This window comes from Petaurus breviceps, unplaced genomic scaffold, assembly GCF_028583685.1.
Source record: "Petaurus breviceps papuanus isolate PSGF00001 unplaced genomic scaffold, PetGlider_PUasm1.0 37, whole genome shotgun sequence".
Lineage (NCBI taxonomy): Eukaryota > Metazoa > Chordata > Mammalia > Diprotodontia > Petauridae > Petaurus > Petaurus breviceps.
In genome coordinates this window covers 85,904,148-85,920,793 of record NW_027186296.1, presented here as the reverse complement: position 1 = coordinate 85,920,793, position 16,646 = coordinate 85,904,148, and the positions used below count along the sequence as shown (strand labels likewise).

Here is a 16,646-nt window from a genome sequence, read left to right as displayed (position 1 = left end):
GCTGTGATCAAGTTAGAAGGCAGACAAAAGATATAGGTAAGAAGGAATCTGTATTCCCTAGTATGCAGAAATTTATAGCATTGCAAAATAATAAAAGACTAAATTTGTGACTGAAATGTAGGTTCTCACTGCAAATTTCCAAATTGTGGTTTGAATGTCTTTACAAATACTGAAATGTTTTAGTAAGTTTTGAGGTATTCTCTGTAGAATTTTTGACTAGAACTACAAACATTACAGTAAACAACACTTTGAACTTTTCTCAAGAGAAGAAGAGTATATTTAGCTTGTTGTGTGAGAAATTTAAAATCCTCATGGAACCTAAAAGCAGGGGGATGGGATTGTAAGGCTGTCACATAAAGTCCCTTGGGTTTAAAAAAAAAAAGGTAAAGCCATACTCAAGTATTTGAGTAGGTTTAGCTTGAGAAAATAAAAATAATTGATTTGGTTCTGAGTGATTTAAAAGAGGAAATAAAGAGAAAATTATGGGGACCTGGAAGTACCAGCAGGAATCTTTGAAAATGAGCTAACTGATAGCAATGGGCTCTAAATTTTAAAGTGCTACTGTGGCCTTTGGGAAACATTTTTTTTTTTGGAAACATTTTTTTTTTTTTGAGATTTTAAATGTTAGCATTAGTGATTAAAAAAAACCAGATCAGATTTGGATAGAATTTTGTTCCGAAACAAAATAGGATAACTGTGGTAAATTAGAGCCTAATACAAAGCACATTTACCATTTGGCATTAATATATAATCATGACTGAAAAACTTGAGTCAAAACCTGATCTCAGAAATATTTTAGCTGTATGACCATAAGGAAGTTACCTTACCTCTGTCTACTATCTCAGTTTCCTAATCTGTAAAGAACTAAATCATAGCACCCATCTCCTAGGGCTGTTATCAGGATAAAAATGATATAAGGATTGTGAAATACTTAACACAGTGCCTGGCACATGGTAAGTACTACATAAATGTCAACTATTGTTATCACCATTATTTTTGTTCTTTAATTGAATACAATTACCCCAAACTAGGAAATGTATTTCACTGAACTGATATCATCTGACTGGTAATAAGTTATGTTTCATGATATTGTATATATTATTATTGTGTTTCTAAAAATTTTCTTGTACTGTGAATTTTGGGAGAACACTGTACAAGAAATATTGTTAAGAAGTTAATGCAATTGTATCATTAAAAATTTTTAACTTTTGATCTGGATGTTGGGAAATCATTAAGTTATTAGAAACTATTGTTATAATATTAAAAATCTATCAAGTATTTAATAGGGCACACTTTAAAAGGGAAGAATTACTTTGTGGGAAAAGGAAAAAAAAAAGAAATGGTCTTATAAAATTTCCTTATTTGTAAACATGCCAGATTTCTTGGGGCCATCTGCTTGGGGAAGGTCATAAAATCTTATCAGCCCTGTAAAAGAACTTGCTAAATGTGAAATTTTAAAGTGATGAATTGATATACTGAGAAACTGAGATCCCCACTTCCATTAGAAACACTTCTTTGCCAAAGCAGTCAGGATTAACAAGTCTGTTTATAATATAGAAATTATTTGATGATTTGTAATTATGAAAATTACAAAGTTATGCCACACATAGTATATACTGAAGTTACATCTTGGGTCAGTTTAGTCTGAACAGACTCCCAGTTTTTCCTTTAGGGATGAATATACTGTACTTTAAGAGACAGATATCTCTTAGATTGGAAGCAAACTGTAGCCAGCGTTTTTCTGGTACTCGGTAACCTATCATATATTCAGTTTTTATGTGGAATTCCAGAATGTAATTATTTTCTTAATGCCTACTGATTGATTTTTACACCAAGATGGGCTTAAACTGGAGAATAAGAAGAAAAGGATGTTGAGTGAATTTTTTAAGTCAGTAATTTTTTTTTTATTGCTAATTAATATTATACAATATGAGCAAATAATAAAGTTATCTCTTCCACATCACAGGGATTAGGGCAGCAAAGTCTGGAAAATGCATGTAAAAATTTTTGGCCCTTCCTTCATACAAGAGAAGTCTGAATTTTTTTCTTTTTCTATAATATGGTGTTGACTTACTAAACTTTTTAAGATACCTCCATATTTCTAGCTTTTGTGTGTTGTTGCTAGCTTTTGTGTTCTTTTCACAAACTTTTTAAATTTTAACTTGAAAAAAGAAATTGTGTATATTTATGGTATTAAAAGATAAAATATGTCTACATTATGCAATACTATATACATATGCATATTGTGTGTATATGTATATGTATATATACATATAGATATGTATTATGCATTTCTGAGTTTCTAAACATTTTCTGTGTTGTCTACTGGCCTTCATGTATCATCTGCAACTTCTGCAAAACTCCCCCCAAATTTTCATTTACAGTAATTTCTTATGCCAACCCATAATATATCAAAACCATGATGGGGAAAGTCATGACATAGAATAAATAATTGTAATAACTGTATCTAGCCCTAAGCTGTGATTGGTAACTATTTGAGGTAAATCTCTTGGGATCATAATTTGATTTTGAGTTTTGAATTCAAGTTTAACTGTCTGAAGTATCATTAAGTTAGTAATCCAACATTTGAAATAAACGCCACAAGCTACTCAAAGGGAGCGTGATCTAAAACTTCCTACAAGGTAGATTTCTGTGTCTAGGAAAAGTTGAGGGGATAACTTTGACATAGCCAAAGGTAGGATCCTCTTGATTCAGTTTCCCCATTGTATTATTTCCCTTTTGAACAGAACTGTTTTCCACCTGATTAGCCCTGAACCTGGCTCTTATACCCTGTAAAAATGTGGTAATTTGTTGTATGATCAGATGTTCAAAATAGCTACTACAACTTTTATCTGAAATCAAACAGAACTATGTTGAGTCATTTAGTACCTTAGGCTTATGCCTGGAGGATTAGCCTGGATGCTGTTACAATTATGTTCCTGCTTCTTCCTTTCATTGCAAATCTTTCTAACAATGGCAGGTAAAGTTCTGATTTTTTTAATAATGAATCCTGCTGTAATATTCCAAGACTTACTACAATTGGATTCAAGTATGAAAGCTCTTACTGTGTTTACTCTAAATTGGTAGTCAAATTCATAGCCTAAGCAACCAAGTAACTGAGTTCTTGGGTGTGCCATCCGCTCAGTAGTTGTTATGATATGGGGATGATATCCTCCTAAATGGGGACACACAAATTTTCTAACAGACAAAGATGTAAGAGTTATTTGTTTATTTTTTTAATTAAATGGAGTAGTAAACTTTGAGAGAACAACAGTATCAGCCTGTTTTCTCTAAGAACTAGAATATAAAAATGTACATAATTGGCTTTCAAATCTTTCTAATAATATAATGTTTTTAAATTTGGATCAAGGATTCTACATGTAAAAACTGCACTGTGAAGAAGGTGAAATAATTTTCCTATCTGAAGTATCTATGTAACCATTTTAAGAGAAAGAAGGGCTCCTTTTACAATTCATGCCATCATAATTTTAAGATTCTTCCTTCAGCCTGTTGCTGGCAGTGTCTATATCAAGTATAGGGTTTAAGTGAAGACAGAAATAAAAAACTGAAATTCTTTGAAATTTCAGGTGAATTATGGGTCCCTAATTTGATATTCTTCCTGTAGTTCTGTTGCTAATACGATCAGAACCATAAGGCTTAAGCTAGTTTTCACCATATGAGCTGGTTACTGGAAAAAGCAAATTTAGGAGGTTATACTAAATTATACTGCGTCTTGTTACTGGCAGATTTTAGAATTAAGAATCTCTGCAGGTGACTTGGAACCTAAGAAGCAGATCTTCAAGGAGGCACCCCCTTCAGAGCAGCCCTGGGAGTGAGACGAGTCCAAGATGTCCAAAAAAACATATTTTCAGAGATCAGATAACTACTGGGGACATAGGGTACTCAAAAAGAAACATGCTGATTAAATGGACATTGGGAATGAGTTATTAAGATATTATTATTATAATTATGTTATACTAATTATATCATTGTGCTAATTTGGCTTTTTGTTCATGTTGTTTATGTTCGCTGAGTTTTCCTGGTTACCTTGGTGACTTGTAAATCTCCCCTGTCAAATCAGTCCAAGGTAAGCCCTTTTAAGTAATATGAATTTCTCACTCAAAATTGGGACACTGACTCAGGCCACAGGTGAGCCCATCTCCTCCCCCCAAATTAAGGTAAATTCTTTAGTTCAAATGGTTTTACAAAATTACATGATTCTGAACTTCCTCACTGCTTCACAAGGAGGACCCTATGCTATAATTAGTCAATCTTGCTGTTTTTTCATTAACCAGCCAGGAGTTATTGTGACAAGCCGACATAAGACAGAGTTATAGCAGAAACCCAACTACCTCCCCCAAACGACCCCTGGTAGAATCTTTCTTGGTTCATTTGGCTGCAGTGTTATGAGCCATTGGCCACCATTGCTAAATGGGCTCTTATTGGCCTGCCTTGTTATTCTTTTTAGACTTTGCCTTAGTTACTGTGTTAAAACCTCTTCTAGACTAGCCCCAGAAAACCTTATGACAATACATACCACTGACAGTGACTACATTAAAAATCTTATAGAATTAGTTTATAGATAGATGATACAAATAAGACATGTTTTCCATTGATAACAGGGGGAATTGAGAAAATCAAACTGACTCTTTTTTGTAATTGATTCAATTCTGTATCACTGCCAACATTTTGCATAGCTACCTATGTCAAATTTCTTTTATCTCTGAATTAAGTTTAGAAGTTCATGAGCTCAGAAGGTCACTTTTTTTCTCTGAGTTAAGTGTGAAAGTTCAGTTTCCCTATAAATCACTTTAAAACACTAGCTCCCCTTGTACAATTAGAAGAAATCTGTTATCTATATACCATTAGTTACTCTTACAGGTAGACAAAATCAATCAGAATTTCCTAGAAGGAAGAAGGGGTTATTTTTAGCCCAAATTCCTGATTTCTAGCCAATCGTCTTGTCCCCAGTGCCTGTGAGGCTTCAGATTCTGTAACCAAACCTACTGTTTCCCCATCTATGATGCTGCCCGAATTTTTAAATGCTCCTCTTTTTCTCTACAAAAATAATCTGTCTGCCCTCATCTGGGGTCTTTCGACTTGCTGAGGAGCTAAAAGCTCCTTTTATTGGTAATTGTTAGCTTTACCAATAAACTGAACATGCTTTGGGCTTTGGGCCTCAGTTTACCTTAATTTCAATTACAACAACCTCTTCCCTAAAACACATTTATTTTGAGACAACTCAAATTCTGATGTTCCCAGGAGAAACTTCATGTAGAAACACAAGCAAAAAAAAAAAATATAAGACTGTGATTAGAAAGAAGGCCCTCCAGTCTGAACCTCATCCGTGTAGACTCGGAGCTACAGTTCTAAGAAACAGCTTACAGCTATTTAATGACTTGTATATTAATAAATACAACAAAATAAAACACTTAAAAACAGATAAATCAGCATGAGAACTGGTTAAAATATATTAAAATATTTATGAGGTAGGAAAGAGATAAAGAAATTTTACATAGGCAGCTATGTCATATTAAATGTTTTTAAAGCACAGTTAGCCTTCAAAAATCTTATATATGCACATCTCAATACTTCAACTTTGCAATTTATGATACCTGTGATGTCATAAATATGGTTGATTCTGCCAAAAGCACAGACGGCAACCTACCAATGCCTTTTAAAAAAAATGTAATTTTTATTCATGTCCTCCCCTAAATAATTTAAAGAAGATTTATTCAACATGCTAGAAACCCTGCACTAGGTCCCCTTATTGTGGATACTACAGTAATAGTTGGCCTATCCAAATATGTGACCTCTCTTTCTAAATATACATTTCCTAGATGATATATCTACCTTCTTTTGTGAATGTCGTCATTAGTAGTATGAAATATCATATTTATGCCTACCATGCATCTCATATTAATCTTTGGATCACCTAGAATTTTGATTTTTTTATAGGCTATGACTTTTCCTTATTTGTAGCCATGAAGCATCTCTGAAGGAACAAACATAACACACCTCAAAAGGTTTGTTTCTCCCTAAGACTTTTTATAAGCAGTTAATTAAATTAACTGAAGTATAAAACTGTGGAATAAGATAGTACAACTCATCAGCAGATTTAGCTTTTGGATTACTGTGTTTTTAAAGATGCTCCTAAGTGAAGGAATTTATAAGTAATATTAGATTTTAAACCTGAGCCATTGATACAAAATGCAAATGCAAACAAAATATTCAAATAAAATTAGAAACATAGAATTTCTGAAATACTGTGTAGTAAGATGATGAAAATATTAATGCAAATTATTAATTTATTACTATTAATTAAATATAATATAATTTTTAAAAAGTCAAATAGTATTATATATCCTTATGCCATCAGTGGCTCAAAAATTGTATAAATTTTTAAAAGCTATATATATTTAAAGTGCTCTCTCTCAAAGCATATATTTACATATTAATGAATACACAAAAGTAACTACTGATAAGCTCAATTCAATCACTGGAGCTTAGTTAACTATTTATAAACACATTTTGAACTTCCTTAAGTCTGAATCTCCATGTTTTAAAATTAAATAGCATTTATTTTATTCTTCGATCAGTTCTATGCTTACTTAAATGGGAAAAGGCCACCCCATTTTTTAGGCCTGTGCAAATTTCTGAATCAAAGAAAGAATTTACTTATAATTTTATTTCCTTTTTGCAGTTCTCACAGGAAGTCTTTGAATGATTAATAGAAAGGGGTAATTTTTTTTAAATGTTGGCAAATGAATTGTTTATCCTTCATTTTGTACCAACGGAGCAAAATTTCTAAAAATCTGCTTTCCCTTGCCATCTAGAAACTGTTAATTAATTCACTTTTAAAAATATTATAATTTAGAAATAATGACATTCTAATCATTTAAATTTGTGTTGCTAAGAAGATAATTCTCACCCCTGAAATAGATTTCACACCTGAATCCCAGATCTAAATATTTCCCAGTATTCTTTCAGCACTCATACCGATAGTTTCAGGAAGGTCCAGGAGCTCATTGTGCTGCAAGTCAAGGTTGGTGATCTGAGTACAAGTTCCAATCTCCTTTGGAAGGTGCTCCAGTTGATTGTGAGCCACATCCAGGGTTATGAGGTTACATAATTCACCTATGAATTGATTAATAAATATTACATTAGTATTACATCAACCCCACAAAGATGGATGTATCTGAATTATACTGGTAAGCCAAGGAGTATTTCTTTTTAAAAAACAAAAATGGTTACTAAATACTTCTAAAAATTCTTAAGGTATATCAAGCATATCACTTTTATATAAAAACAATGTTTTGTGGAACACAAAGTTACACTTAGATTACAAGGAAACAATTCTAAGAAAAATATCAGCACACACACACGCTACAAAAAAAGTCAATGACACAAAGTGAAATCTTTTATTTCAAAACATTAGCTGACAAAAGTTAAAATAACTTGCTGCATATTAAGATTTTGCAATACTATTTTAAGTTATGATAAATATAAATAATTTGCCAAAAATGAGACCCTTTTTTTAACTTTACCAAACAATGTTTTGTATTTTTTCTACAATTACTTAAAAAAAGACTTCCTCAAACTAAATATAGTATACTTCTCTAGTAATTAAAAAAACACCACCAGTGTGATTTATAGGTTACTTCACCATCTTTGAAAAATGTTATTTAATGTTTTCAAAGATAGCATACTTTCCAATATTTCTATATTTATTTCTATAATTACATTGAGTGAGCCCTCTAGTCCACAGAAATGCTAGTTTTGTAGAACTGAAGAGCAATCAGTCTAAAAGGATAAGATTATTTTGTTTCCTTCCATACTTGTTTAGTTGTAGAAATGGCAAGATGTAACTTTTCATTATAGAATGTCAGATTACTGGAGTCATAAGGTACAGAGACTGTAAATGGTTTTCAGAATCATGTTCTAATTCCTTCATTTTATGGAAACTAAAGCCCAAAGAGATAGCATGACTTGTAGAAAGTTATACTGCAACACAGGGGATTTTAAATCCAAGTCTTCAGACAAGTCTAGCCTTTTATCTACCATAACACACTAATTTATCCAACCAAAAAATCTTTTTCATTTTGTAGTAGCTGTTTTGGCAATCATTAACACATTTTTCATTCTATCTCAACTAGCTGATTGAACTACTTCTGACTAAGAGCCTGGTTCTGTCACCTACATGTATGACCTTGGGCTTAACAGCTCAAACATTCAATATCTTCTTGTATAACATGAGAGGACAGACAACATGTCCTTAAAGCCCATTTCAGTCCTGAATCCATAATCCTATAATCTGCCTTCTTCATCTTTTTCCATCATGTTTTCCACCCAATGGTTAAATTCTGTCTCTGGTTTGTTGTACTGAGTATGATCTTAATGCTTTGTCCTCCTTGGGGGCATAATCTTCTTTAATGAGCAATGTGATGTGTTTGTGAGGAGACTAAAGAAATAGAGAATAAAGCCTAAATCACATGAAAATCCAGTTTTAGATCTATGATCGTACAATTTTAAAACATGAATATGCAATGGAGTGGTGTAACATTCTTTCATCAAATAGTTAGCATTTTTCACATGTTTAACATCGTACTAGTTACTGAGAGAGATGCCCTTTAGGACCTTTCGAAGCTAGCTGGGCAGGTAAGATCAACATATAATTAATCCTCTAAGAGTTACTACTGTCTAATAGCCTGTTCCTGTCAACAATAAAAACCAGGCACTAGGCAATCCTATGTTCATCCAGGTGGTTATGTGGTTTTTAACACCAGAGGAGAAATATAAGTTCTCTTTGGTTCTCAAAGATGCTACCTCTATCCCCCAGCCATGCTCCTTTTCTGGAAGGCAGTTCTCCCTACTTACACCTAGGCATGTAACTCTATCCACCTAACTCTTAGAAAACTCCTCCCTCCTACTTTTGGACTGTATTTTAATGGACTGTTGATTGTGTGAATGTGGCAAAATAGCGTCAATCACACAAGCATGATTTAACTGTACAGGCCCAATTCTTATTCCCCCAAATGCTTGTGTCCTCCCACTCAAACTACTATGGGTACAATTGTATTTATTCACTTTATGTAGTAATCAGTCAGTTAGCATTTACTAAGCACCTACTATATGCCAGGCATGCACTAAGCAACGGAGATACAAAGAAAGGTGAAAAGTCCCTGCTCACAAGGAACTCATGTTCTAATTGAGGGAGACAACATGCCAACAACTATGTATAAAAAAGATATATACTTATGGGGTGGCTGGTGGTGCAGTGAATAGGCCCAGTGAACCAGCCCTGGAGTCAGGAGGACCCAAGTTCAAATCTGGCCTCAGACACTTAACACAAAACTAGCTGTGTGACCTTGGGCAAGTCACTTAACCCCAACTACCCTACCCTCCCCCCTCCAAAAAAAAAGCAAAAAAAAAAAGATATACACAGGACAAACTAGATAAAATCTCAAAGAGAAGGAGCTAAGATTAATGAGAACTAGGAAAGAGTTATAGCAGAAGGTAGAACTTTAGCTGAGACCTGAAGGAAGGCAGGAAGTCATGAGGTAGAGATGAGGAAGCAGAGCTTTCCAAGAATGAAGGAAATCAAGTAAAAAATGCTCCAAGTCAGGGGAAGTGTCATGTGCATGGAAGAGAAAGAAGGTCAGAGTTACCGGACTGCAAAGTACTAGAAAGGTAGGAAGGGGTCACAGTTATAAAGGATTTTGAAAGCAAGAGGATTTTATATATGATCCTGGAAGTAATAGGGAAAATTTAACGAACCGAGGACAGAAGACAGACATGTAGACATGGTCGGACCTATGTTTTAGGAAGATCAATCTGACAGCTGAGTGGAGAATGTATTAGAGTGTGGAGAGACTTGAAGCAGGAAAACCAATCATTAGGCTCTTGCAGTGGTCCAAGTATGAGGTGATGAGGGCCTGTCCCAGGGTGGCAGCAATGTCAGGAGAGAAAAAGGTATATGTGAGACATGTTGCAAAGGTTGACTTCTGATTGGATATGTGGAGGTGAGCGTGAGGGAGGTAAGGATGACACTGAGATTGTGTGTCTAGGTTCTTGGGAGGATGATGGTAACCTTAACAGTAAGAGGAAAATGAGTTCAGTTTTGAATATGTTGCATTTAGGATGTCTGCAGGACATGTTTGTAGTCCTCTGACTCCAAATCCAGTGTTCCTTTTGCTACATCACACTGCTTCCCAAACTCAAAAAGAGAACAAAGGAAATGTCACCAAATGTTCAGCATTTTGGCAACTAGCCTCCTGCAATACTGGGTGATAAGGTTCCCTCTGCTAGTCATGAATAAAGTTGTGAAAATAGCTCTATCAGTAAAATCATCTGTTTGCAGGGTATAGCCTGTTATTAGTAGGAAAACTAATTCTTCTGTATCAACTATAAAGCAATTGAATGAATCTAATGACCATGGGTTTCTACAGCAGTGATTCTTAACTTATTTTATACTATGATACTTTCATCATTATTTTGTGATGGGAATTGGTAACTCTCTTTTCGAATAGAAATTTGTAGTACCTGCCTATGATTTAACAGATAAATCCTATGGAGATGCTTGAAGCACTGAAAGGTTAAGTGATTTGCCCAGACTACTAATTGTCAGAGGTGACACTTGAAGCTAGATCTTCCTGACTCCAAGCCTAGTACTTTCTTCACTACATCATGACACTTCTCCAAGAAGACTGTGTGTTTGTTTTTTTTTAGTTATGGTGAATCAAAGGTTATTTTGTTCTGAGAATTTCATAATGTCACTTGGATGTTATGTAACTACTCCTAGGGCTTTTTGCTTGAGGAATAATCAATGTAGCAGCTATTCACTGTGGAGACAATGACATTTAAAGATATTTCTGCCAGTGTAACTAAAATATATTTTCATCAACAGCAGTTCATTAGTTGTATTTAAGTGAGATGCTTTTTTGTCAAAACTTTTACACACTTATTAATACAAAGAACTGTTAGATACTGGGGATGCAAAGACAGAAAACAGTCCTTGCCCTCACAGAGCTTACTGGTTTATAATCCAAGAAGATTACTAACAAAAAGAAAAGACTCAAAAATATTTATAGCAATATGACTTGTCCTTTCAAAAAGTTGGAAATAGATCATGTGCCAGTGATTGGAGAATGACTTAATTAATAGCCAACAGTCAATAAATACTAATTAAGTACCTACCATGCACATGAGGTAGAAATGAGGTGTAATGTTTGTGGAGTCAAAACAAAACAAAACAGCTGATAGGAAATGAAGAGTTAGTTAGAAAATTCTAAGTCCTCTAAAAGGCAGGCTTTGGGAAGAGTTTATTGTTCAGCCCTCCAATCAGAGAGAAGAGACAACCTAGGGTACTGAGAGGTGTTAAGTATCAGAGCTGAATCAATCTCCATGGTGATGAGATTGTAGGTGATGAGTTTATCCTGGGGAAAGTATGTTTGTAGAGTCAAAAACAAGCAAGTTATATGACTGTTTTACATAGCATTATAACAGAATATTACATAGCATGTATAACAATTAACTGTGCTGTAATTAATTTTATTAAATATAAAAAATTCAAAGAAATGTCAGAAGACTTCTATGAGGTGATATAAAGCAAACAAAGCAGAATTAAAATAACATACACAATTATAATTATGCGAAATGACAATTTTAACCATCAACAAAAGCTAAAAAACAGAACATTCATAATAATTTATAAAGTATACATCTTGTCCTGCTAACAAGTGTGTAAAGTATATTGTACATGCTCTTATCCTGTTTTATATAGCTGTTGGTATATTGGTATATTCTAGGAGACATATATGATGTATCTAAAGAAAATTTATTTTTAAAATAAAATTTATTTTTAAAAAGGAAAAGATGTGGCCAAAAAATGGAGGATTCAATCTTTTCTCCAATCTCCACTTACTCTTTTTTTTTTAACATTTTTATGTGTTATTTTTTCCAATTACTGTAAAAACAATTTTAACACTCTTTTTTAAAATTCTGGTTTCCAAATCTCCTCCCCCCCTTGAGAAGACATGCAATTTGATAGCAATTATATGTGCAGTCATGCAAAATATATTTCCATATTAGCCACATTGTGGAAGAAAACACACAAAAAAAACCAACAAGAAAAATAAAGTTTTGGGGCGGCCAGGTAGCACAGCGAGTAAGAGTACCTGCTCCAGTGTTGGGATGACCTGGAGATCGAATCCCGGGCTCAGACACTTAGCACCCACCCAGAAACACCTGGCCGTGTAACCTTGAGCAAGTTACTTAACCCCAATTGCTTAGGGGCGGCCAGGTGGCTCAGCGAGTAAGAGCACCGGCTCCAGTGTCGGGATGACCTGGATCAAATCCGTGCTCAGATACTCAGCACCACACCCAGAAATAACTGGCCATGTAACCTTGGACAAGTTACTTAACCCCGATTGCTTTAAAAAGAAAAAGAAAGAAAAATGAAGTTTTTAAAAAGTACATTCAGACTTCATCAGTCCTTTCTTTGGGGGTAGATAGCATTTTTCATCATAGGTCCTTTGAAACTGTCTTGGATCACTGTATTGCTGATAACAGCCGTGTCATTAACAGTTTATCATCATATAATATTGTTATTTCTGTATACTATGTTCTGGTTCTGTTCACTTTACTTTGCATCAGTTCACTTAAGTGTTTTCAGGTTTTTCTGAAACCATCCTGCTCATCATTTCTAATAGCACAATAGCGTTCCATCACAATCATATGCTGCAAATTATTGAGTCATTCCCCAATTGATGGGTATCTCTTTAATTTCCAATCCTTTGCCACCACAAAAAGAGCTAGTATAAATATTTTTGTACATGTAGGTTCCTTTTCCCTTTTTTATGATATCTCTGGGATACAGACCTAGCAGAGGCATTGCTGGGTTAAAGGGTATGCACAGTTTTATAAGCCCTTTGAGCATAGCTCCAAATTGCTCTCCAGAACGGCTGCGTCAGTTCACAACGCCACCAGTGTATTAGTGTCCCAATTTTTTCACATCCCCTCCAATATTTGTCATTTTCTTTTTCTGTGATGCTAGCCAATCTGATAGGTATGAAATAGTACCTCTGAATTGTTTTAATTTGCATTTCTATAATTAACAGTGATTTAGAGAATTTTTTCATATGACTATAGATAATCTGCCTGAAAATTGCCTGTTCATATCCTTTGACTTCCACGGAGTTTAAAAAAAATAGATTATAACCCAAAGATAGAACAATTACAGTTGAATCCACAGAACAAGAAAGAAGTCCATCAAAGTAAGAACACTTAAGGGAATCATTCAGTGATGCTCTCCCATCAGCCTCTAGGTTCTAGCAGGGCTCAGAAACTGACCCGTGACCCACAGAATTGTGCTTTGGGGTCCATACAGGGATTACATTCCTACTGCAGATACTGCTGGGATGCATTCTTTTGCTTTAAGCAGTGGACTGTGACTCTACCTAATCATGGGTACAAGAGATGAGTAATAAGGGAAGGAGAGGTAACTGGACTTCCCTAAGTGAAAGAACCCAAGACTGCAGATACAGTGAGCAGAACACCCAACCCCCTTCCCTCATTCCTGTTAAAAAAAATAAAAGCTGATTCAACCCAATCAGAGAAGTAAGCAAAAGACAGAACGAGAGCAAAGGAGAAGTATAGCTACACCAGGCCTGAAGGAAAGAGGGCTGAAATTCAAGTAGGGACAGTTCTGTCCTCTCTACCCAACCCTAAGGTACTACTTGGTATAGAGGCTGAGACTGATGAAAAGTAAATTCCCCAACATGAGAGAAGGGAGGGAAGGAAAGAAGAAAGGAAAAAGAGCGTTATGCTAAGCCCCTTGTAAACATTGTCAAACGTGGTACTCACAACTATAGCAGGTAGATTCTATTATTATCCCCATTTTACAGGTGAGAAAACTGAAGTAGAAATTTAGTGACTTAGCCATGGTCACAAAGATAGTAAATGTCTTAGGCCTGATTTTAATTGAGGTCTTCCTGACTCCAGGCTATGCACTCTCTCTACTGCCCCACCTAGTTACTCCCTAGAGAAATCAATCATAGAAACACACTTTATGGCAGCGAAGTACTAGAAATAAAGTGTATTCTCATCAAGTGGGGGAATGCTTGTGGTATATTAATATGATGAAATATTATTGTAAAGAAATCAAAGATCTTTATGAACTGATTTTGAGGGAAGAGGAACCAAAGTAATAACATTTACTACAAAAATGAAAAGACTACTAAAAAGAAACTAAATTATATGTAACCACAAAGCTCATAAAGATCACATAATACAGATAACGAAACATACCTTCCTCTTTATAGCAAAGATAAATGACTCTATGGCAGATGACTTCTAATAGTCACTGTTTCTGCTTAGTTATTTTTCTTTTATACTGAGGGAGGGTGCAATGTGGATGGAGGGAGAAGGGCAATATTTCCAAAAATGATTGTGATGTAAAAATAAAATTTATCAATAAAACTTATTTTTTAGGTGGAAAAGAGAAGAAATAAAATAATCTCACATGCACTTGTCCACTAGGGAATCCTGGCAAAGAAACTGGCTAAAATGAAATACATCCATTCTGGGAAACATATTGTCAAGATCAGATACTACCTTTAAAAAAAATAGAAAACAAAAGGATTGAAGAATATGTAATTTAAATTTCATGATCGAGTTTGGCTTCTTTTAGTTTCTGTATTTTTTCCTGCAAATTTTCCAAAAATAATGCCACTAAAATACAACCCTCTCTGTGTTAATATAGGCAGTAATTTCACAATCAACAACATAATTATAAATAGGTTACGACAGCATAATAATTGGTATCCAACCCTAACTATTTAGGAACTATATTAAGAACTCAGTTCAACAAACATTGTAAAGTATCTCCTATGTACAAGATACTGTGCTCAACACCAAAGATAAAAAGACAAAATAGATAGTCCTTGCCCTCAGAGAGTTTACAATCTCTGATGAAGGAGACCTACTTGCCAAAGATAATCCCTGCTTTATTCTTTCATCCCTTCCTCTCCCATCTCCTCCAGAAGCCTGCCCCCTAGATCTCATCAATTCTTCTTTATCCACTGGTTTCTTCCTCACCACCTACAAAATGCCCACTTTCTCCATCCTTAAAACAAATTTCACTTGATACTCCATTCCATACAGATGTATAGATACATATATATGTATGTGTATATATCTATATTAATGTATGTATCTACATACATGTATATATCCTGCAAATATAGAATATTCTATATTCCCTTGATATTGACATTTCCTACAAAAGTCTCTTCTTGTTGCTTCTCACTCATATTTCAGTTCATTATATTATTGGCTTTTGATCCCACAAACTAAAACTACTCTCCAAGGTTAACCATAACTTTCTAATTACTAAATCCAATGACCTTTTCTTATCCTCATTCTTTTTTTTCTCTTTTTGGAGGGGGGAAAGCAGGGCAATTGGGGTTAAGTCACTTGCCCAAGGTTACACAGCTAGTAAATGTTAACTGTCTGAGGCTGGATTTGAACTCAGTCCCTCCTGACTCCAGGGCCAGTGTTCTATTCACTGTGCCATCCTCATTCTTCTTGCTCACCCCATAAGCTTTCAAACTGCTGACTGCTCCCTTTCTCCTGCATACTCTCACCTTTTTTGGCTTCCACAACACTACTTTCTCCTGGTTCTTTCCTCTATCTGACCACCTTTTCAGACTTCTTTATGAGAACATCATTCTTAACCCATTAAACTGGGCATTCCCCAAGGTTTAGTCCTGGCCCACATCTTTTTTCTCTCTATATTTGCTCCCATGATGATCTCATCACCTCCCGTGGCTTCAAAGAATCCTATGTTTAGATTAATCCCGATACTACATATGTATAGCTCCAGTCGCTCTCCTAGTCCTATATTCCCAAATGCCTGCAGGTTATCTCTACTTGAATATCCCACAGACTTCTCAAACTTGACATATTCAAAACAGAGCTTATTATAGTTTCCCTAAAACCTAACTTTGTTCTAAACTGCCCTGATTCTGCTGAAAACACCACTTCCCTCTACCTCAGCACCAACAAAGAACAAGAGATAAAAGATAATCTAATTCATGACCTCGTTACCTCTTGCCTTTATTACTGACAGTGCCTGCTAATTAGTATCTCTCTTTTCATTTTCTTCTCTAAGACAATATTCAAAATCTTCATCCTGGCATTTAAAGGGCCCCCCAATCTGTGCCCCAATGACCTTTCCCATCTTACTAAATTTCAATTCCCTCTATGTTCTCTCCATTCCAGTCCACTGGGCCTACTAGTGCTGTTTCCTGTGCACATATTCCTTCTTCCCCTGTGCCACTGCATAAGTGACTTCCACATCTAGAATGCACTCACTCTTCATCTCTGCCTCAAGCAATCTCTAGCTTCCTCCAAAGGAAGGTGGCTCAGATGTCCCCTTCAACAGAAGTCAATCAGGTGGCACAGTGAATCAAGTTCTGGACTTGAAGTCAGGAAGACATAAATTCAAAACCAGTCTCAGACATTTAGTAGTTGTAAGACCCTGGTTAATTCACTTAACCAACATCTGCCTCAGTTTCCCCAACTGTAATATAGGAACAATAACAGTACTTATTTTGCAAGGTTGTTGTGAGGACAGAGTATTTATA

At 35.0% G+C, this 16,646-nt stretch overlaps 1 protein-coding gene across 8 annotated transcripts in view; it reads right to left on the bottom strand.

The window, feature by feature from the left end:
- The window catches only part of SHOC2 (SHOC2 leucine rich repeat scaffold protein), a 189,220-nt gene that overhangs the window by 61,722 nt on the left and 110,852 nt on the right, over positions 1 to 16,646 (bottom strand). For all 8 annotated transcript variants that reach the window (XM_069098950.1, XM_069098945.1, XM_069098943.1 and 5 more), the window contains one exon: positions 7,000 to 7,137. In XM_069098950.1, the coding sequence (XP_068955051.1) occupies positions 7,000 to 7,137 (138 nt within the window). The remainder of the gene's footprint in view (positions 1 to 6,999; positions 7,138 to 16,646) is intronic.